We start from the raw sequence: 20798 nt of genomic DNA, 5'->3' as shown, positions 1-20798 counted from the left end.
CTGAAAAAGCGTTAAATGTGAATGCGGTCAATTAGTTTACAGAATCGTTCCTGCATAACCACGCGCTAAGAAAGCTCTTCACTTTACAATACAAGAATGCGTCAATAACGAATCGTGTTAAACCATTATTTAATGGTTGAGTTCTCGCTTTTATCGCCTTTGTAGAAGGCTAATATAATTTCACAGAATAAATAGTCGAGCTATCTGTGCGTTCTCATGCACTCACATCCAATTCGATTCTACTTAGTTTTCTCGTGAGAGACACAATTTGTAAGTAGGCACTAAAGTGACTTTACAGTTTTCACCATGTCTTTCTCGGTGGTACATATTTTTATGGGAAAAATTCTTATCACAATTCCATATATTCCGAAAGGTCCAAGAAATTTTAAACCAATTTTTTATTTCGTCTTTTCTTTTTTAATTGTTTCTACCAAATTTTTTACTAGTTTTTATTAGTTTTGATTTGCCTAATAACTGATCCAAAATGCAAAATTATGAAGCAAACAAAACAATTTAAAAAAAAATATTGTAAGAAGCAATCTAAAATTTTGGATGTTTTGTGGTATAGTTTGTAATTCAAACTAGCATTCAAATTTAAGGAGATTACTAGTTTTGACTTGTTTAATAACTGCCTCAAAATTTAAAATTATAGAGCTAACGAGACAATTTAAAAAAAATAGGCTTATAGAAGCAACAATAAACTTTTTCGTTTTTAGTATAATTGGCAGTGCCTGTCAAATTTGGGGAGTTTATTAGTTTTGACTTAATAAATAAACGTGTCAAAAAACAAAATTATGGATAAAACAAAACAATTTTTAAAAATTTTAAATTCAAGAAGCAATAACATTTTTCTGAATTTTTGGTAAAATTGGCTGTAGGTCTAGGAATTTTAATGATAGGGCACTCAAATTTAGGTAGTTTACTAGTTTTGACTTACTAAATAAATGTGCCAAAATACAAAATTATAAGCAAAACGAGACAATTTTTAGAAATTTTTATTGTGAGAAGCAACCAAAAATGTTTGATGTTTTGTAGTATAGCTTGTAATTCCAAGAGTTTTAATTCTAGAGCATTCAAATTTGGGGAGTTTACTAGTTTTGACTTGTTTAATAACTGTCTCAAAATTCAAAATTATAAAGCAAACAAAATAATTTTTAAAAATTTTTGCTTAAAAAAGCAACGAAAAACTTTTTAGTTTTTAGTATAATCGGCTGTAGCTCTAGAAATTTTAGTCGTAGAGCATTCAAATTTGGGGACTTTATTAGTTTTAACTTACTTAATAAATGTGCCAAAATACAAAATTATAGATAAAACGAAACAATTTTTTAAAATTTTTGTTGCAAGAGGCAATTTTAAATGCCAAAATTTCAAAACGCTTGTGATTCTAAGAATTTTTATCCTAGAGTATTGAAATTTGAAAAGTTTACTAGTTTTGACTTACTTAATAAATGTGCCAAAATACAAAAATAAGGAGCAAACGAAACATTTTTTAAAATTTTTAGTATAATTGTCTGTAGCTCTAGAAATGTTCATCCTAGAGTATTCCAATTTGGGGAGTTTACTAGTTTTGCCTTACTGAATAAATGTGCGAAAATACAAAATTATAGATAAAACGAGATAAGTTTTAAAAATTTTCAATTTAAGAAGCCACCAAAAATTTTTGGTATTTTATAGTACATATAGTCGGTAATTCTATGAATTTTAATCTTAGAACATTTAAACTAGCTAACTAATTTAAGCTAACTAGTTTGCTAGCTTTGACTTATTTAGCATCTGCCCCAAAATACAAAATTATAGAGCGAACGAAACAATTTTTAAAAATTTTTGTTTTCAGTAGCAACGAATTTTTTTTTAGTTTTAGTATAATTGGCTGCAGCTCTAGGAATTTTAGTCGTAGAGCATTCAAATTTTGGAAGTTTACTAGTTTTGACTTACTCAATAAATGTGTCAAAATACAAAATTATAAATAAACTGTGACAACTGAAGCAACCAAAAATTTCTGGTGTTTTGTAGTATAGCTTGTAATTCTAAAAATTTGAATCCTAGAAAACGCAGTTATTTTTTTGGTTTTGTTAAAAATTATGTTACAAACAAAATATTCAAAGTATTTATATTGTTTTATTCATTAAAATTTTCTGTACAACCCTAGAAATCCATTATTTGTTTGCCACTTTTCCTCTGTATTTATAGCCTTTGAACGGAGAAACTCCTCGCGCTTCTTTTTCCAAACTGTTCGAGTAAATATCATTAGCTATCTCTTCAACAACAAGTGGCTTATCTTCGACGACTTTCTTTACGCAATCTTCTAATTCTTTTTTAATTTTTTTTTCAATCCCACTTATTTCCGCTTCAGTGACTAAATCGGCTGTAGTAATTTTATTTTTGAAGGTAGTAATGGGATCTCTGGTGTCTCTGACTTCTTTTATTTCTTCACGCGTCCTGTATGACGTTCCGGGATCGGAAACAGAGTGTCCAAAGTATCTGTAAGTGCGTGCCTCTAAGATAATAGGACCTTTTCCCGATGAGATATGTTCTGATGCAAAACGTGTGGCCTCTCGCACACTTAAAACATCCATTCCGTCGACCAAAACTCCCGGAATGAGGTCTCCTCTACTGTAAAGATTTGGATTTGCACTGACTCTGTCAACTCTGGTTCCCATACCAAAGAGATTGTTTTCACATAGAAATAAAACTGGAAGATTCCATAATTTGGCCATGTTAAAAACCTCAAAAACTTGTCCATTATTTGCTGCTCCATCTCCATAAATCGTCACAGAAAAACCCTCACTTTTTCTATATTTATGAGCAAAACCAATACCCACCCCCAGTGGTACTTGCGCTCCTACAATCCCTTGTCCCCCGTAGAAATTCTTCGCATACATATGCATAGATCCTCCTCTACCTTTTGCACTTCCGCATTTAACACCAACTAGTTCCCCAATAACTGGGTCCATTGATTGGTCGTGATACAGATAAGCCCATGAATGGTTTCGGTACGAAGCAATGATGGTATCTACAGGGCGAAGAACTGTATGGACACCAACGGCCACAGCTTCTTCGCCCGCGTAGAGATGACAGAAACCTCGTATTAGTTTCTGTTTATAGAGTTTGCTGATTTCGTTCTCCATTTTTCGAATGGTAGCCATACGTTCGTAGAAGGTTAGCGCATCTGTCTTGGTAAGAGTTACTTCGGCTGAGGGGCCGTTTTCCAGGTGATGTAGACTGTAAGGCGATGTTTTGAACTGCGCCTCGGAGGCGAAAGAGCGACATTTACATGAGTTAAATACTATTCTGTTTAAATAAATCCCGAATTTTTGAGTTAGTTGACGCATTTTTGACAAATTTTGACGTTAAGATTAGAAAGAAAACAACCAACTGTCGATGAAATTGTTGATTAATAATTACACTAGTTTACAAGGTTTTATATCTCACGATGAAAAGGGTTGAATCTAGAAGACTTTTTAAAGAGAATCCAAACTGAAAACAGAAAAAAATTTTACGTCTGGTTTTTTTACTTATGCAGGCTGTCTTAATTTGTTTCTTAATTGACTACAAGCTCATATCTCCGTTTCGAAAAAAAAAATTTGAAGTTTGTCACAATCATAGAAGGCCATATGGTGCATCTTTTGAGACCATACGCTTATTGTAAGTTGCAAACTCAGCCTACTGCGATTTTTTGAATTCAAAATTTTGCTTCGCGTCAGAGATATGGATTAAAGTAAAAATTTCTACTAAAATGTTTGTTTTTGTTTCAAAAATCTGAAATTTAGCACAATTGATAATCAAGTTCAAAGCAGCGTAAACTGATAATTTCACTGTTTTGAGTTTCAAAATGTTAAAGTTACGGAATTTATTAGGAAGTGGGGGCCATTTCTGATTCATTCCAAAATAAAAATGTTTAAAAATCTGGTTTTTTACTCAAAAATGTTTAAATTTAGCACAGTTTATAGAGAGATCAAGGGCTGTAAATAAATAAACTTTTTGACTCTACGATTGAAACTGTCAAAGTTACGGAATTTAATAGAAAGTGGTAGAAATTTTTGATCTGTTCAAAGTAAAAATTTCAAAATTTTATTTTTTGGTTCAAAAATATTAAAGTTTAGCACAGTTGAAAATAAAATCCAAAGCAGCGTAATCTGAAAATTTCACTGTTTTGAGTTTAAAAAATGTCATAGTTACGGAATTTATTTGGAAGTGGAGGTCATTTCTGATTTGTTACAAAACAAAAATTTATAAAAATAGGGTTTATTGCTCTAAAATTTTGGAATTTAGCACATTTTGTAAAAACATTGCGGGCTATAAAATCCCTAAACTTTACGACTTTACGATTACGAAATTTGCGTTTGCGTTTTTTCGCGTCTTTTGCGAAGGGATAGTGTCGATGCTATTGTGTTAATGTGTGGTAAAATCCAGGTAAGAAAATTTTGTTCACGTTAGAGAATGATTTTTTTAATTTTTTATAACTCTTTGTAAATTCGGAACCACCTCGCAAATGCTACTTTTCTATTAATAAATAAATCCCGAATTTTTTAGTTAGTTGACGCATTTTGATGTTGAGAATTAAAAGAAAAAACAACCAACTCTGTTGTTGATTTATTGGTATTAATTTTTTGTACCTCTCTTGATCGTTTAGGCCTCTGTAATAATAAAGTCAAAATCTGCTCATAAATCTGCCTTCGCCAGCGCTGTTGATTTAATGAAAGGTTATTATTGAAAGGCTATGAATAAGAGCAAATTATTCACGGTGCTTGCTTCCGATATTAGAAGCAGGGAGACTCCGAGAGCAGTCTAACAAACTCGATGGTTCTGAAAACTTCATAATACCCCAGTTATTTCCAGCACAAAGGAGCAATATGATAAGTTTATGCCCAGATGTTATGGGATGGGGTGACCACACACTGATCAGCATTATTAAATTCCGCGGCTTGAGTCCAGCATATGAAAATTTCAATCGAATATTTCCCATATTTGCAAATAGAGGATCAACGGTATGAAACTTTAAAAATTCGCAGCCGTCATGAGCACACATAAAAATGAAATAATATTTTAATTAAAACAATAAAAACGGCTGAAATTAGTAAAACAAATACGTACAGTTTTTGCTGTTTTAATTTTACCGGTTGGGCAGTCAAACGAGGACGTATTACGGGAACGCGGATTTGATTGACAGGTTGAGCTTGATATGTATGGCTGGCCTTATGGAGCAAAACAGGTCCATCATTTCTGAGCCTGCATACATGCATTGCAATAAAATACGACCGAAATATTCATTAATGGTAATGGAGCTGACGCTCAACAGCCCCATGAGAACTGCAACAGTGCCCGCATCTCCTTTTCTCATTTCACAGACGAAAAAATCGCACTCTTAATAATCGAGGAAGACGTTTAATGGGTTCCCACTTTACCTCGATGACCATCGAAGGTGCAATATTAGTTTCAAACGCAATTTAGTGCACAGTATTGAATATAAAACTGATTTTTTTAATAAGTGAAATGCGGACTGCACCCAGCTCCATAAAATCACCGGAAAAATTGGATGCTAATTTAGCTTTTTGGTTTTTCAATTCGAAAATAATATAATTGTTAAGTAAGTCTACTCATTTATTAATTAATTTGCATTTTGCAAACAACAATAAAAAGCCAATTTAATTTTCAGGTAATGATTGATAGTGACAGGACAAAACCGTCAACTATTTCCCCTTTGTTTGAAACTATTGAATGCACTGCACAACTAGGCACAGTTAGTTAATCACATACAACAAAGCGTTTAATGTGTTTTTACATTACCACAATTTTATCACTGCAACACTGCATACACTTATTACAAATAGTTAAAAGAAACTTATTCAATCAGACACACCACATTCTCTTTAAAGATAAATGCACATAAATTGTAAACCTTTACGGCTTTTAATCTATTGCTTTGAGGGAACAAATCCCCATTCAGTTCATATCTTCTAGTTATAATTAATATCTACCTTGTAATGATTTATGGCCAGCATCTTAAAATATTGACCATAAAGGTGAAATAAATCCCGAGCATTTTCAGTAAATCATCACGGGCTTTTGAATCTGTAACTTAATTCCTGTCGATACACTCGTTCTCTTTAAGGAACCTGTTGCTGAACATGCTTCTGAGTCCGACTAATTAATTTCATTGGCATGAGACCATCCTGAGAATTTAATAAATTTTAAATTGTACAAAACGAAAGTTGTGCGGCGGTTATGAATAATGGATGGGTTGAATGAAACTGACAATTTCAGTAATTATTTATTAATAATTTTACATTAATTGAGACATTTACAAGTACGTTTAATTATAAATAAAGTAATTATAAAAATACTCGATAAGTATCTACATGAATATTTACAAATGCTAATGTACAACACTTAATAGTCAATAAATTAATGCGCAAGTATAGAAATGATCTGTATAAATTATAGGTACATATACACGATTTGAGATACACTACATGCTGATTTTTTTCATATTTACATTCGATAAATAAATATAAGTTTAAACAAGAAGTGTGACTGGTCGTTACTCCCAGATCAACATCAATCCTTTCAGAGGATGATTGAAAGTATAAGTTAGTAGTATGTACAAATATGACTCAAATAAATTCCAATTCAGTCTTTTACATATTTTTCACAATCTTTAATACTGATAATAAGCGTTTGGACACTGGGTTTCCCTACACATCTAAAGCTTCATTCCACCGGTTCGTCCTCTCCATCGATCGAATGAAGCCACCTTCACACCATTTACACGCACGTATGAATCGTCTTTTTCGTTTTGCAGACATCACATTTCACTTCACAACACCAATGAAAAGTGCAATTACATCTCTCGAAAACCACCACTTCCTGAGTGCGATATCCCCGCCCGCAACACATAATATCGCACCCATCGACACCCATCGACGTGTCGTTACACATCCTCCCATGGGTGCCTTGTATTCCCAACTTCGGATTCTTCTCACAGAATCCGGGAGACATCTCATAATACACCAAATCTTTTACTCCGGGAGGCTTGTGTTCCGGGTTAAACGGTTTCAATTGAAAACCGTATTTATGTTTCCGTTTGTTTTCGCGTTTACTGTGGATGCTGTTCCCGTTGATGTTGTTTAGTTTAGGGTTTTTTGGTGGCCGGTTGCGATGCGCGTTGTTGCTGTTGCGGTGGTGACCAGAGTTGGAGGCGGCGACGTGGGAAGCACCATCGAAGCGGTCTTTCAGGAGGTCACCGATCACGCGAAACGGTGGAAGACGCATCCAGCAGGTTTTGATGGTGCAGGAGCCGGACATGCCGTGGCATTTGCATTCTTGCCGCATTTGGGCCTGCACATGCTGAAATAAACAGAAACACTTTCAGTAAATATCCTGAGGATGTAAATTGGTTTATGTCTTAATTTGTAGAAAATGTCGATAATAAATCGCAGCGTAATTAATAATCCCCCGAGCACTGCAGAAGACACGTCTGGAAGGCACTTAGAATAGCACCATTTATCAGAGCTTGGGTTGCACATGTTAATAAAGTAAAATTAGTCGGTTGTAAGTCACCTCTCGTACTTTCCCTATCGTTGAAATTAATTGAAGACGATAACCAGCGGCAATATCGCCTCTCATTAGTGCTATCGTCTTCAAAGGAACATATCTTGGCCAGAATTCGTGCAATCACATCCAACAACATAAACAGAGGAACGTGATCTCCTAGCTGTCACATTGAGAAATGATGGTGGCTTTGCGATTTGTTAAGAAGACATTTACGAGCACTAGACTAAATAGTGGAAACGTCAATTTCGATGAATATGTGAAACGGGACATTAGCTCTAACGGATGGCTAACTGGACCCGAAGAAGACACAATCGCGTTATTATTACCACTAAGAAAGGAGAAAACAAAGTCCACCATATTCATTATGAGTTTCCGTGTGACTTAAATCTCTCTTCGTGGTTTCTACTAAGTAATTGCACCAATTTACGATTGGCTCGCGGCCCACAGCATGTCTTTGGGAAAGTTTCTTCGAAAATACGCTTAATTGCCGGAAACTGAGCTTTTCAACTGACGGAGGTGTCGCAACAAAATTGTATTTTGTACGCGACTTAATAAAGTCCATCTGAGCGCCTTGAGCGAATGTCACTTTATTAGTAATGGGCGGTCTTCGCGGCCAGTAACAAGTTAATATGCATTTTAATAAAACTCGATACGACCACCCGGTAGTAATGACCACTTTCTGCATAAATCAAACCTTTTTCTCACACCAGTCATCATTAGAATGTTTTAATCGCGCATAAATATTATTTATATTCAACGACAACTCGTTTGAGTTTTTTACTATTTTCTCCAAAAAGTGAGTCGTGGAGTCTAATTAAAGACGAACTTGATTTGGAGACGAGGGTCGAGCTGTCACCAAGTTTACCAAAATAACACGAACTTGAAGCGAGCAGGCCAAAAATTTGGAGATTTCTCACATCTCAAATCCTCGAGCTTCGGAGCTAATGAATTTTACAGCAGAATCCGTTAAAGCCGGACAAGGGATGCGACGAGTATCTAAATATGTTGACATAAAAGTGGCAACTTTGTAAAACAGATTGTTCTAAACAAAAATCCGTAGTCATAGTCAGAATACTTTGTCTTAAATTTCCTATTTTCGCTACTTTTAAAAATATAAAAATGAAATTTGGAAATTTGGAATTACTACTTTTAATACGCGTATTTAGCCTGCCAAATTTCAAAATTTCAGAACCAAAAACAGATTTTTTAGAATTTTTTGTTGTAAGTTGAATTGAAAACTTTCAATATTTTGTCTTAAATTTCGTATTTTCGCTAATTTTAAAAATATAGAAATAAAATTTGGAGGCATTATTGCTTTTAGCACGCGTAATTAATCTGCCAAATTTCAAAATTTTAGAGTCAGAAACCGTTTTTTTTTAATTGTTTTTAGGACGAAGTAAAAATTTCCAATATTTTATGTTAAATTTCGTACTTTCGTTAATTTTCGGAATATAAGAGTAAAAGTTGGAGGCATTATTACTTTTAGCATACGTAATTAGCTTGCCAAATTTCAAAATTTTTGAACCAGAAACTTATTTTTTTTAATTTTTTGTTGAAAGACGAAGTGAAAATTTGCAATATTTTAAACAAAATTTCGTGTTTTCGCTAATTTTCGGAATATATGAATGAAACTTGCAGTCATTACTTTTAGCTCGCGTAATTAGTCTACCAAATTTCAAAATTTTATTAAAAACAATATTCAATAACACGAACATGAAGCGAACCGGGTAAAAATTTAAAAATTTCATTCTCACATCTCAAATCCGCGAGCTTTGGAGCCAATAAATCTCCTGGTGCATTTTCCAGCAGAAATGCGTTAAAGCAGGCGGCTCGAACAACGGATGCGACGAGTAAATATGTTGGCATAAAAGTGGCAACTTTGTAAAACAGTTTATTCTAAACAAAAATCCGAGCAGATCAAAGAACATATAACATTCCATTAAAGAGCAAAGTAGTCGTATTCAACTTAATTGGTCATTTACTACGTGCTTAACTCAACTTGCTCGTCCGTAATGTAGGTAATTTTCCCCGTTTTAACATTTCCGAGAATTGATTACATAAGTCGAGGTTCCTCTTAAATTGACATCTCCGGCTCTTTCATATTTCTGCGTGAACTTCAAGAAGAAATTAATCGTCCAAGTAAAGTAAAACGAGCGTGGATGCTGTATTTCTTCATTTGCTACTTTCTGGTTTATTTTCTTGTGTTATTTCTATCGGATCGGCGGAGTAGAATGTAATTAATTCAGGACGCGTCGGTACGGTTCCCTGGAAAGCTGAAAAACTGGCTTCTGTTTAGTCGGGGCCGCAATTTTCTTAGATTCACGTAGCAAACAACAGCTTAGAACACATGTTCCGACGGCAGCATTATCCGTGTAACACGGTGTCTCTCTCCGGGACGTCCTTTGCACATCTAAGAGACATCTGTGCCCCGTGGGGTGCCACATTACATGCTATCGCACGGCTTTACAGGTTACATACACCGAATTTTAATTCCGCGACTTTGATTTGTGGAAACTGCGGCGCAGCTGTCCGAAGAAACTGCCTCATTATAAATATTATCTATTAGGTATCGATTGGAAACTGGAACTCACCCATCTGCCGGCTTCATTGTTGTGCAAATTCATCTTCTCCCTAATGGTCTTCCCTCGCTCTCCAGTATCCACGAATTCGCGACTGACCGCAAATCCGAAGCCGATGTTATCAGAGCATCCTCCCCATTCGAAATCCCGAACTCCGGAAACCGCCGTGTTGCCTGTAACTTGCGGTCTTCCTTTGTAGTGGGTTTCGCAATTGCAAGTATCTATGGATCCTTCGCTGCAAGCTCTTGCGATCGCGTGGGTGACCGCAGCGCTCGTTATTGCATAGATGAAAGCAGTTTCTCGACATCCTGAAAAAAATTTAATCAAGTTATAACAGAGTGAAGAACGGAGGGCCAATAATTGGTCCACTCAATTTTTTTTCATGTCCGCGGAACAAAAGAGGAGGGCTGGAAGCAAACATCTGGACATGCGAGTCTTTGTATGCAACCCTTTGACAAATTTTAATACGCCGTAAAAATGTCGTCCGAACAAGCTAATGAATGTTGAGGGTACTACATCAAAAAGATCAAAACATGAAGATCGGAGAGGGTTTTAATCATGGGGATTGTCTTGTAGGGATCTGGAGCAAATAGGTGAAGGATGACTCCCTGGGGATAAATTGCTACCTACGCGCCCTTTTCCGGTCGGGAATATCAAATTCACCATCTGCACGTTGGGAATCCATGGGTGCACCATTATTTGTGGTTTACAACAAAACACAAAAGAAGCGGTTTTGTGAGTGCGTGTGTGATTCAAACGCTGTTCATAAAACAGTTAATTAACATGTTTTAAAAATTTCAACAAACAGGGCCCCACATAAAAATTATATGTGTCAAAAATAAAATGATAAAATCTTTAATGGACCATAAACCCATCACCGAAACTATTAAACGGCATTTGTCAGTTGACCAAAACCACAAAACATGAGCATTAAAGTTACCAGAAGGTTAGGCATTCTTCGTGGATGAGTTTTATCGCCCGATCATGCCGTCGATTTTATAGGATTGTAAAAATCTCGTCGGTGGCTCGTTTACGTCGATTTTCATTTCCAAAGACAAAGAACGCTTCGTTGACGGATATGGAAATGAAGCGAGCACTAAACTGAGATCATTTTGGAAAGTACCTCCATAACCGCAGGAAGAGAACGAGCAGCGACTCAATTTATGCCGTAAAAAGGTTGTTTATTGACAATATGTCGTGTATCGGCCGAGCTTGCGATAATAAACTTGGTGATTATCAAGAGAGGCTAATTAGTATAATAAATAAATCCGGTGTGTTTATTTATGGCGGATTTAATGATCTAAATCTGACTAATATTCGATCGAGATCTTGTAGTGATAAACAACAGTGTTTGTAACAATACCTGAGCATGTAGTCCAGGTACTTATATATCATGCCTCACAGCGTGCAGTCTCGATGATGACGTAATTACCAGGTCTTCCCCCAGGGGGGCAGAGATTAACGAAACAACAATAATTCATAACTTCCAGAGCGGACCTACAGGAAGCAACTGTGGAATCGTGCCTTTTAACACATAGTAAAGTAAAATTTTGAAATGACAAACGCAGGTCGCAGGGTTGAAGATTCCGCTGTGACCCCCAACCCGTAAATTTCCATGACAAAACGGGGTTAAGAGACGCAGAAAGTACACAATACCTGGATTACTCACGTCGATTCCAGTTTATTTAGGGAACACATGTTTGCTTATCAGCAGATGGGTTACGGCCGAGTTAATGCTTATAGTCAATATTGAAAATGTCAACGTCGGCTCTTTCCGCTCCTTAATCTTGTCTAAATTTCTCAATTCAATTAGGACCGGATAGATTGGTATATCGCACTTGCGTGTAAATCATAAACTTATAGTTTTTATGGGCTCAAACGGGTTTGGAAGTCTTTTAATTAATTTAGGCAGGAGGAAGGAGGCGACTAATAAAAATAGTTGTGTCAGTTATTAAATAACGAAGATTATTACCCAAATCCGGTCCTGCAGACCAACGCCGATCAAGGAAACCGATGAGCATTGATTGAATACTCAAATTACCGATCAATTGGGACTAATAGACCAAGTTTATCGGGTAAAATAACAAATAGCAGGTCGGATTCTGTAGATCAAACGATAAAAGACTACCCGAAATACCACTTTATTTTTTTCGGTCGCCACCGCCTCATACCTGATTTTGTATCTAAATTGGACCAATTTTGTGCTGTCTTTCGAATTATTTTAATTAAATGACTGACAAATTGATGTTTTCAAACGGGGTATTAATAGGGCCTTACCCAAATTAAAATTACTCGACAGTCATAAAACGTAGGTTTTCAAAATTTTTTTTTTACCCTCGAAAAGCTTCATCAATTATTTGTTATATCCACTGTTCAGTTTAGAGGTTTCGATTTTCAAAAATTCTGAATAAAAATCTTTCTTTAAAACGACCTTTTTGTGTCGTACAAGAACTAAAAAGAGAAGAATATTTTTTTCGAAAAATTATAATCGCTATTTATGGTATAAGTGAATAAAGACAACTTTTATTTACGAAAATTAGTTTAGCGCACTAGGCAAAGTGGATAAAATTTCGCCCTCATTTTTGCTCTAACTAAATAAAAACTTTTTTTTTCACTGACATTTCAGCTCGATGTTTGTGTATTTTCGCTATTTTTAGGAATATAAGAATGAAACTTAGAGGCATTATTACTTTTAGCACGCGTAATTAGTTTGCCAAATTTTAAAATTTTAGAACCAGAAACAGATTTATTAGAATTTTTTGTTTTAGGACGAGCTGAAAATTTCCAATATATATAGGAATAAAACTTAAAGGCATTACTTCTTTTAACAAGCGTAATTAGTCTAGCAAATTTCAAAATTTTAGAACCAGTTTAAGTTAAAAGTCATTCTTCATTAGAGTGGCTAGGAGTGCCATAAAGAAACTTATTAAACGTGTATCTTACAATATTTTATCTACGATTAATCAGAATTTCTCATTTATAACGAAAAGTTAATTAGAAATGATGTGTGATCAGAAGTTTAGTAAAATAGTAAAAGTTTAGTCTTGGCGTTGGTCTCGTTTTTATTTATTCGCACAACTACCTAAGCAATATAAAATGCAGTCAGACGTAGTAAATCACGGCCGCTATGAGAAATGAAGATGTATTTTGTACGCGAACATCTACCTGCCACCCGGCTAGAGTACAATGCCGGACACCTGTAGCGTTTTGGCCCACGCGATCTTTATACATAGTGTCAGTCGTGGTTGTGGATGCTCCATTATCGACCGATTCCGAGCAAAAATTAAACAATAGCACCGACATTGAAATAAAGACGCTCCGGACATCGCCTTGAGTCACGCAATGTCGAATATGACAACCTACTTGTTTATGGCCGTGTTGAAGAAAGGAATCTGTTGTCACGCGTCGTGAAATGCCAGCTATTGATCGTACATCGATTTTTTACGCAGACACTTATCGAACCGGATAAATCATAATCGATGACGATGTTCCAGACGTATAACAGCCTACGCAAAGGAAGAATACCACGTCGTGAAGCAAGAAGAAAAATGTCAGCAGTGTCGAATTAGGTACTATTTAATGCGTAAATAGTACCATGACGTACTTGTATTCATTCTTTTGAGCTACCGTCCATAAATCCATAATGATGGATGAGTAGCTCCATTTTTCACTCACTTGCCAATAAAAACATCACCTTAAATTAAACCATAACGCAATTCGTACTTTCTAACCCACAAACACCTTTAAAGGAGCTTCAGGTGGACAAATGATGATTTATCGTTTGGAATACCATCGATTACTACTTATTGGAACTGCCAACAATGAATGCATGCTCAAGAAAGCATTGCAAAGTCGTAAATTTGATGACAGGGCTTCCAACAGAAGCAAAAAATTCTACGCTCAATGGACCCCATTCAACATTCTAGCCACTAGAGGGTTAAAATAATCCAAACGTGGAAGTCAGTGGAGAACAATTACCTTTGACTTAAATAGAAGAAGTGATCACTTACCACTTTCTTACACAATTCTCCCTTTCTAAATAAGCAATTACTCTCCGATTAATTACCGTTTTGATCCAACTCAAAAAACAGAAAACAAAACGAGCCTAAATTCGAGCGAAGTGAAAGCCGCAAAAACATAAATCTCAAAGAAAGTAGGTTAAGACGTTTTATCAATCAAAGATCTGCGTACGCTGTAAGCTGTCAATCCACGCCGTAATAAACCACTTAAACGTGATCGTGGTGCACCGTAAAAGTCTCTGTACACTTTCAAAATAATTTACTAACCTTTGTCGACGATTTTTCCAAACAAGTTCTTTCCCCGGAGGAAGTTTCTCGTCGAACAGTTCCAACGTTGGTTACGAAATTGATGTTGGCACTCGTGGATGGCAATGTTGGCGCCTTTGGCTAAGGCTACCAACAGACCAGGGTTGTCCCTCGCCAAGCGACGCTGCTTTCGCCGAAGAGTAGTGTGCACGGAGCTGTCCATGTAGAGGCGTCCAGGAGATATAGGGGAGAGGTTGTTGGGCTCGCCAGCTTTTGCGATTCCCCTAGGAAAAGAAGGCGAATTTGAGCAAACTTTCGATGTTTCACCTGGGAGTTTTACTACTCCTTCAAGGACGGGAGGGTTTATGGTGCAGTAGCATTAAAATAAAGTAATTAATACGGTCGTGTATGCCATATTTCAAGATATAAACTTAGTTCGTACTTAAACGGTTATTAAGTTTAATGTGGCCGTAAATTACAACTAGCATACTCACACCATACTTATTGCACTACTCGAAAAACAATTTGTATTAAAGGGCACAATTTATGTGGAATAGTTTAAGCGAGGAATTGTATAAATATATATGTTGCTTGGATACGGGCGGATAAACAATAAAAATTTAAATGCTTGCTTTACGGCCTCGTAAATTTAATGGAGCTTTTTCATGAGAGGAGTTAAAATTTGCAACGAGTAAATGCAAATTTATTAATTGAATCATTTGCCCCCAACGGATTCAACAATGAACGCACACATAAGAGAAAGTTCCAATTTTAAAATAGCGTTGCTACGCTCGTGCTGTAATATTCTCACTCTATTAGCTATTCATCTTCGGTAGATGTAACTAATGGATACTTTTGTGTCGTTACGTCGGATTTCTGATATAACTAGGAATTAAACGTTGGCATCACTGTCTGTCTGTCAAATAATATTTTGATTGAAAATGGACTTAAAGTGTTACGATTGCTGCCGTACTATTATCAATGGAGCACAGTGCAAAACGTCTTTTCTGGCCGCAAACATTTTTGGCCGATCTATGGTGGCTCCATCTATGCATAATTTTGCATATTACTTACATCAAAATACCAACATTACCCCAATTTTAAAATTATTTGGGTAAAATCAAATCAACAAACTGCTGTAAAATGCAACAAACACGTGTTGAATTATTGCAAAATGAACTTGTCTAGCACAACATCAAAAAGCACATCAAACCTAATTCGTACAAATTGTGAAGTTGCACATGCCGAAACTGCAAATGTAAATAAAGAAAATATGATATTTACAATTATTCAGTTGTTATAAATGATTAAATCAATAAATCATAAATAAAAATTAATGAACTTGTAAATTTAATGATGTCGCCTAAAAAATCTTGGGCCATTTTATCGTCGGCCAAAAAAGAAACACTTTTTTTCCTTGGTACATAAATAACTATTTTTGCAACACCAACAGCTAGATTTAGAAGATGAATAAATCGATAAACTAATTAGTTCCAAAAACTGTCAATTGGAAGACATTTGTTTTACATTACACTAGAAAAGTTATAACCTTAGTAACACAGCTCAAAAATAAAAGTTACTAAATTTAGTTACTTCTACCGAACCTGAATATTTAATAGGTAAATTTTAAAGACCCATCTCGCGTGCATCCTGTGAATGAGGTCGCGCTTTCCTGTCAAGTTCACCTGTTCCCCCGACTATTGGTCAAAGCCAAACAAAAGCGCAGATTTCGTATTTGCCGACAATTCTCACCCAGTTACCCAAATATTTGTTCGTCTTGGACATTTCCCGAGCTCATCCGACATAAAACCGTGGAATGTATCAATAAATCCGGCGATAAGTCCTAATGTAAAAGCGATGCCTCTTCATTAGGAATTTGAGAAATATTCGTGGCCGATTCCGATTCCTCGCACGGTTCCACAGCAGCCTCGACATAACCAGAGGAATCTTTATATTAGTCCAGTGGCGTGTTTTTTGTCGGTGTTGGTGACATACCTTTGGCGGAGGAATCTCAAGATAAGGGGTTAACGTATGGCCGAGACAACAGCACTAGATAACAGTGGATGATCGCCGTTCTCACGCTCCGTTCTTATTTCTCGAGGTTCGTCATTTTTAGAATTGTGCGTTTTGCAATTAAGATTCAGATAGTGTTAAATCTTCACATTCCGAACCATAAAAGTTCATATCGCCGCCGAGAAATTTACAAGCGGTAAAAGCACGAGATTGACAATTATTCACAAATAAAATTCGCGGGAGACAATCACTTTATTACACAAGCAACAATAACTTTATCAACCCGTGAAATCGTCACTTCCTCTCCATAAAACCTCTCATTTCGCCGTCGAAATTTAGAATCCTATAAAACCCCAGCATCGCCTATTAACATTTTTCAAAGTCGCCAATCAAAACGGCAGCGCCGGTTATAAATCATCCGCCCGGCTGAAACTAATGTTCTTGTCATCCCCAAATCTCGATCAACCCTTTATTTCGTGCTATATCGACTCTACAGACAGTTGAAATATTAGGGGTTCTCGTAGACAAATGATGTGACTGGAAACGCATTTATCTATCGTGTTCTCGATATTTCAACCTAAATTCTATTCGTGTCGGATTAGATGCTGATAGTTTGCTCGAAATGACGACATTTCCATCACAATGCTGTTGATTCGAATATAAACAACAGCACTATGGTTAAAATGTCAGCAATTCAAACACTGACAGTGCAATAATTTACCCCAAAACGCGTTAAACTCGGATATACAGTTGGAGACTTTGACGCTGGCGCAGGCGACGAACCCGTCGCTTCGGGACCAAGGCCTATTTTACTCCGCGTCTTTCGCAGGATTGTTTATTGTGTATAAATCGTTGGTAGATACAATCTAACAGTTGCATTAAGCGTGAATAATTATCCATAATTTATGTATGTGTTCAAACGGACGTGTTTTAGCATGGTATAAGAGAAGACAGTTGTGCGTATATATCTACATTGTAACTATATGCAAAGCAGTTGTAAATGGCTTGGTAAATACCTCTGGCTTTGTAAGGACTTGACCACAACAGAAAACTCTTCACCACTTGCACGCTGCCTTGGGAGAAATAAATAGATTCCCGAGAAACGTATTTGTGTGATTAATTATGCGTATTACGGAGAGAATTTAAATGTTAGCTTCGAACAGCATCTCCACAATTCATCCAATAAGAGTAACAAGGTCGCCGAGAAACATTTTTGCGTGAAGGATAAAAAACAAATCAAACAAAGAGACGTAGAATATTATCAATAAGTTTAAAAATGCGATGCAAGTTTAAAATTTTGCATTTTTAATGATTTACTGGTTGCATACAACCCATTTTTGTTAAATGGAAAAGCACGGTAATACCTGACGCCAGGTGACATCTTCATGCGAATTATCTATCTATTCTTAGAAAAAACATTTCAGTTGAGAAGGTCAGCTAATCTTTCGCAACTATAGCTAAAGTTCATTCAACCAGAGTTGATGAGCGAGCAATGAATGGCGTAGTAAATAATTCTATTTTTGCTTTTGTTCTTATTTTTGATGCCGTATCAATATTTTGTTTAATTAAAGTTCCAATTAATTAAACTTAATTTAAATTAGAGGTAACATAATAAAATTTTGCTTGACTAGTAAGATAAGACTGTTATCTGTGGGGCGGCAATAAAGAAAGTGAATTAGTAAAATTTGGGTGGGTAAACTTGATTTACGGCAGTTGTAAAACTGACAAATTTTGGGCAAATAATTGTTATTTTATCAGCGTCTTTTGTGGCTCTTTTATTGCGAAAAGTTCTCAGTTTCAAAGTATGAGTCATCCATCCATCATTGGAATAAAATATCAGCGAGATTATTAAATAACAAAAAGCTTTTTGATGATTGATTTGTTAATGAAAGAGTCCGATTGTTAGTTGAATGACTTATTGTAGAAACTGCGCAACAACAGGGTCTGAAGACAAAAACTTCAGTAGCCAAATTTCGCAAAATGGGTCATTAAAAATCCGCTCGCATCTCCGTGGGCTGACACCGAAGATTTACAGAACTCACTTGGTGCCCATGTAAAGGTTGTCGCGCCGCGTATCCATCAAAAGTTGTCAGCTACCAACGTGAGTGATATACGATCCACTCATCCGTTAGCATCCAAACCCAATTGAAATTCAACGAAAGCATTGCTCATTAATCGAAAGAGAATCCTCGCTTTATCCAAATTCAAGTTGTTTTTGCATTATCAGTACCTACCACCACATGGATCCCTTTCCTCGGTTCTTGTTCTTGGAGTTAACCTCGCCGAGGGCGGTGAGCACAAAGAGGTTCATCACGAATATCACTGTCACCTTCATAGTGTCCACCCGCGCACACAACACCACAAACGCAAAAAATAAACAATATCACTTGGACCTCACTATTTACTCAACTCGGGGGTAGAGTAGGGGTGGTTATAGCGTCGAACATGACCGACGAAATACGAATAATTGCCGCAGGAGGAGTCAACCTGTATCCCGACCACCCACAGCAGAGTCCTTTGTGGCACTGAGCTTTGCGGCCTCCTGCACGTGTGGTCCTGGACACGTGGAGTTGCACTCCTCCCAATTTCGCGGTCGGGGCCAATCGAAAGGCAAGGACACGCCTTCGGACAGGCCTCTGCGACGCGCTCACCGCCATTGCTACACAAAAATGCAACAGCGGAGGGTCACCGGAATCGGACTCCGGAATCCTGGCGGTCAGCAGCTTTTGTTCTACTGCACAATGCGCTCGAATGGCTTTTAGGCAATTAGCGGAAAACACTCCGTTTTTACTCCGGATCTCTGTTCCTCTGTCTAATCTAAAGTTACTTTTTGTTATTTTGTTTTGAATGAACCTGGGCCCCATTGATTGCGCCCCGAGAGAGGAAAACGTTGCGCGATGACGGGTTATGTGAAACTAATTATTTTATAAATAACTACCGAAGCAGGTACTTACACAGCTCGAGCATTAATGTCTGTATAAATTACAACACACTATAATTTTCTCTAATGGGTCAAGTTAATACTGAAATTAATGCAGGAATAGCACTATCAGGTATTTGCAACGTTTTGCTTGGAATAACTTATTATTTCCGTATTTCTCTAATGCGCTTTCAGATGCAAACATCCTGTAGACAATTAATGTAAAATTAATGGAAAACCTCGTAAAACCTCTCGATAAAATCCAATCTGGGTTATTGGCGTAAGTAGCGTGAGAATTGTCAATCACCCAGGAATGTAAAACGACCGCAATTAAAATTTAACGCCTAATGTACCAATCAGGACCTTCCATCAGGATAAAAACGCACCAATTACAGTTCCCAGCAGATCTTGCGATAGACGCAACAACAAAGCACGCTATCATTACTGAATTAACACCATCACTAATAGACAACATAAATACAGCTGCTATCAATTATCGACTGATAAGATCGCGGTCTAAGTGACTTGCTGAAGAGGCAATTAAGCGATGATGCGCCAATACTGATGGATTTCGGCGCAAAACAGTAGGACAAATGGCTGTTCAAAGAAATTACTCCAAACGTAGGAAACCGCATGACACATGAATGGAACACTAGGCAGACCAAAAGGTGACATCTTGAAGACGATAACAGCGATCAATCATACTGTCCTCTCAACGCGTGAGCTTCACTCGAGAAATAGAAACATCGAGTTAAAAACTCACGAGATTTGTCAACTCAGGAAATGCGATTCGTATCGCTCACATGTGCGTGGAAACGGAGATGTTTGATACTTCTGTCAACGCAGAGACGACTTAATTGACGAAATGTGTTATTGCACACAAACATAAAATAAACATACGTAGGAAGGTAGGTCACGGAGCAGCTGGTCGTTTTGCAGCTTTGACACGATAAAATATGTACAGTACTTCCGCGAAACGCTCATAGCGAAAGCTCCTCCGCGGTTATAATTTAACAAATAAAACTCGCAAAGGAAGTTTGAGTGAAAAGAATTTGGTTGTATTAATTCAATTGATGATTAATGTTCGACAAATCCTGCGGAGTCGCCCAAGTTTGACAAAGGACCAAAGCTCATGAGTCACGTCGTACAATTTCCCATCGAATTCATTCATTATCTGTGGTAAAAAAGTCCGGCCACCGGTGATTTTATTAATATAATAAACTGTAGATGTAGATGGTTAAGGTAGTTAAGTTTCCATATAATTTTACAGCATTTGTTTCGTCGAATTCCGTTCAGTAAGTGAAGTACGAGTTTTCGAACAAGTCACCGCATGACGCGCAACTTTATAATTGTAAAACTGTTGATGATATATTAATGTTTCTTTCAGCTCTCACTAGGAGTGCATATTGTTAATAAATCCATTTATAATTGCCTGTGAGAAGCTGCTCCAGCATTAAATGATTGAAT

At 36.6% G+C, this 20798-nt stretch overlaps 2 protein-coding genes across 2 annotated transcripts; both read right to left on the bottom strand.

The window, feature by feature from the left end:
- Positions 1-1743: 1743 nt before the first annotated feature.
- Positions 1744-3257, bottom strand: LOC148174365 (putative pyruvate dehydrogenase E1 component subunit alpha, mitochondrial). Its single transcript, XM_088036815.1, has 4 exons — positions 2169-3257; positions 1957-2027; positions 1842-1878; positions 1744-1773 (listed from the first exon to the last, which is right to left on the bottom strand). The coding sequence occupies exons 1-4, from the start codon at positions 3144-3146 to the stop codon at positions 1744-1746; spliced, it is 1116 nt and encodes a 371-aa protein (XP_087892941.1). The 5' UTR covers positions 3147-3257.
- A 3032-nt stretch (positions 3258-6289) lies between these two features.
- Positions 6290-18846, bottom strand: wg (Wnt family member 1 wingless). Its single transcript, XM_088037159.1, has 4 exons — positions 18646-18846; positions 14420-14682; positions 10146-10441; positions 6290-7347 (listed from the first exon to the last, which is right to left on the bottom strand). The coding sequence occupies exons 1-4, from the start codon at positions 18744-18746 to the stop codon at positions 6766-6768; spliced, it is 1242 nt and encodes a 413-aa protein (XP_087893285.1). The 5' UTR covers positions 18747-18846; the 3' UTR covers positions 6290-6765.
- Positions 18847-20798: the final 1952 nt, after the last annotated feature.

Source organism: Gnatocerus cornutus, chromosome 5 (assembly GCF_029298725.1).
Source record: "Gnatocerus cornutus isolate USDA-ARS CGAHR chromosome 5, icGnaCorn1.1, whole genome shotgun sequence".
NCBI lineage: Eukaryota > Metazoa > Arthropoda > Insecta > Coleoptera > Tenebrionidae > Gnatocerus > Gnatocerus cornutus.
Note: the sequence above shows the minus strand (reverse complement) of the source record. Positions and strands in the feature narration are given on the sequence as shown.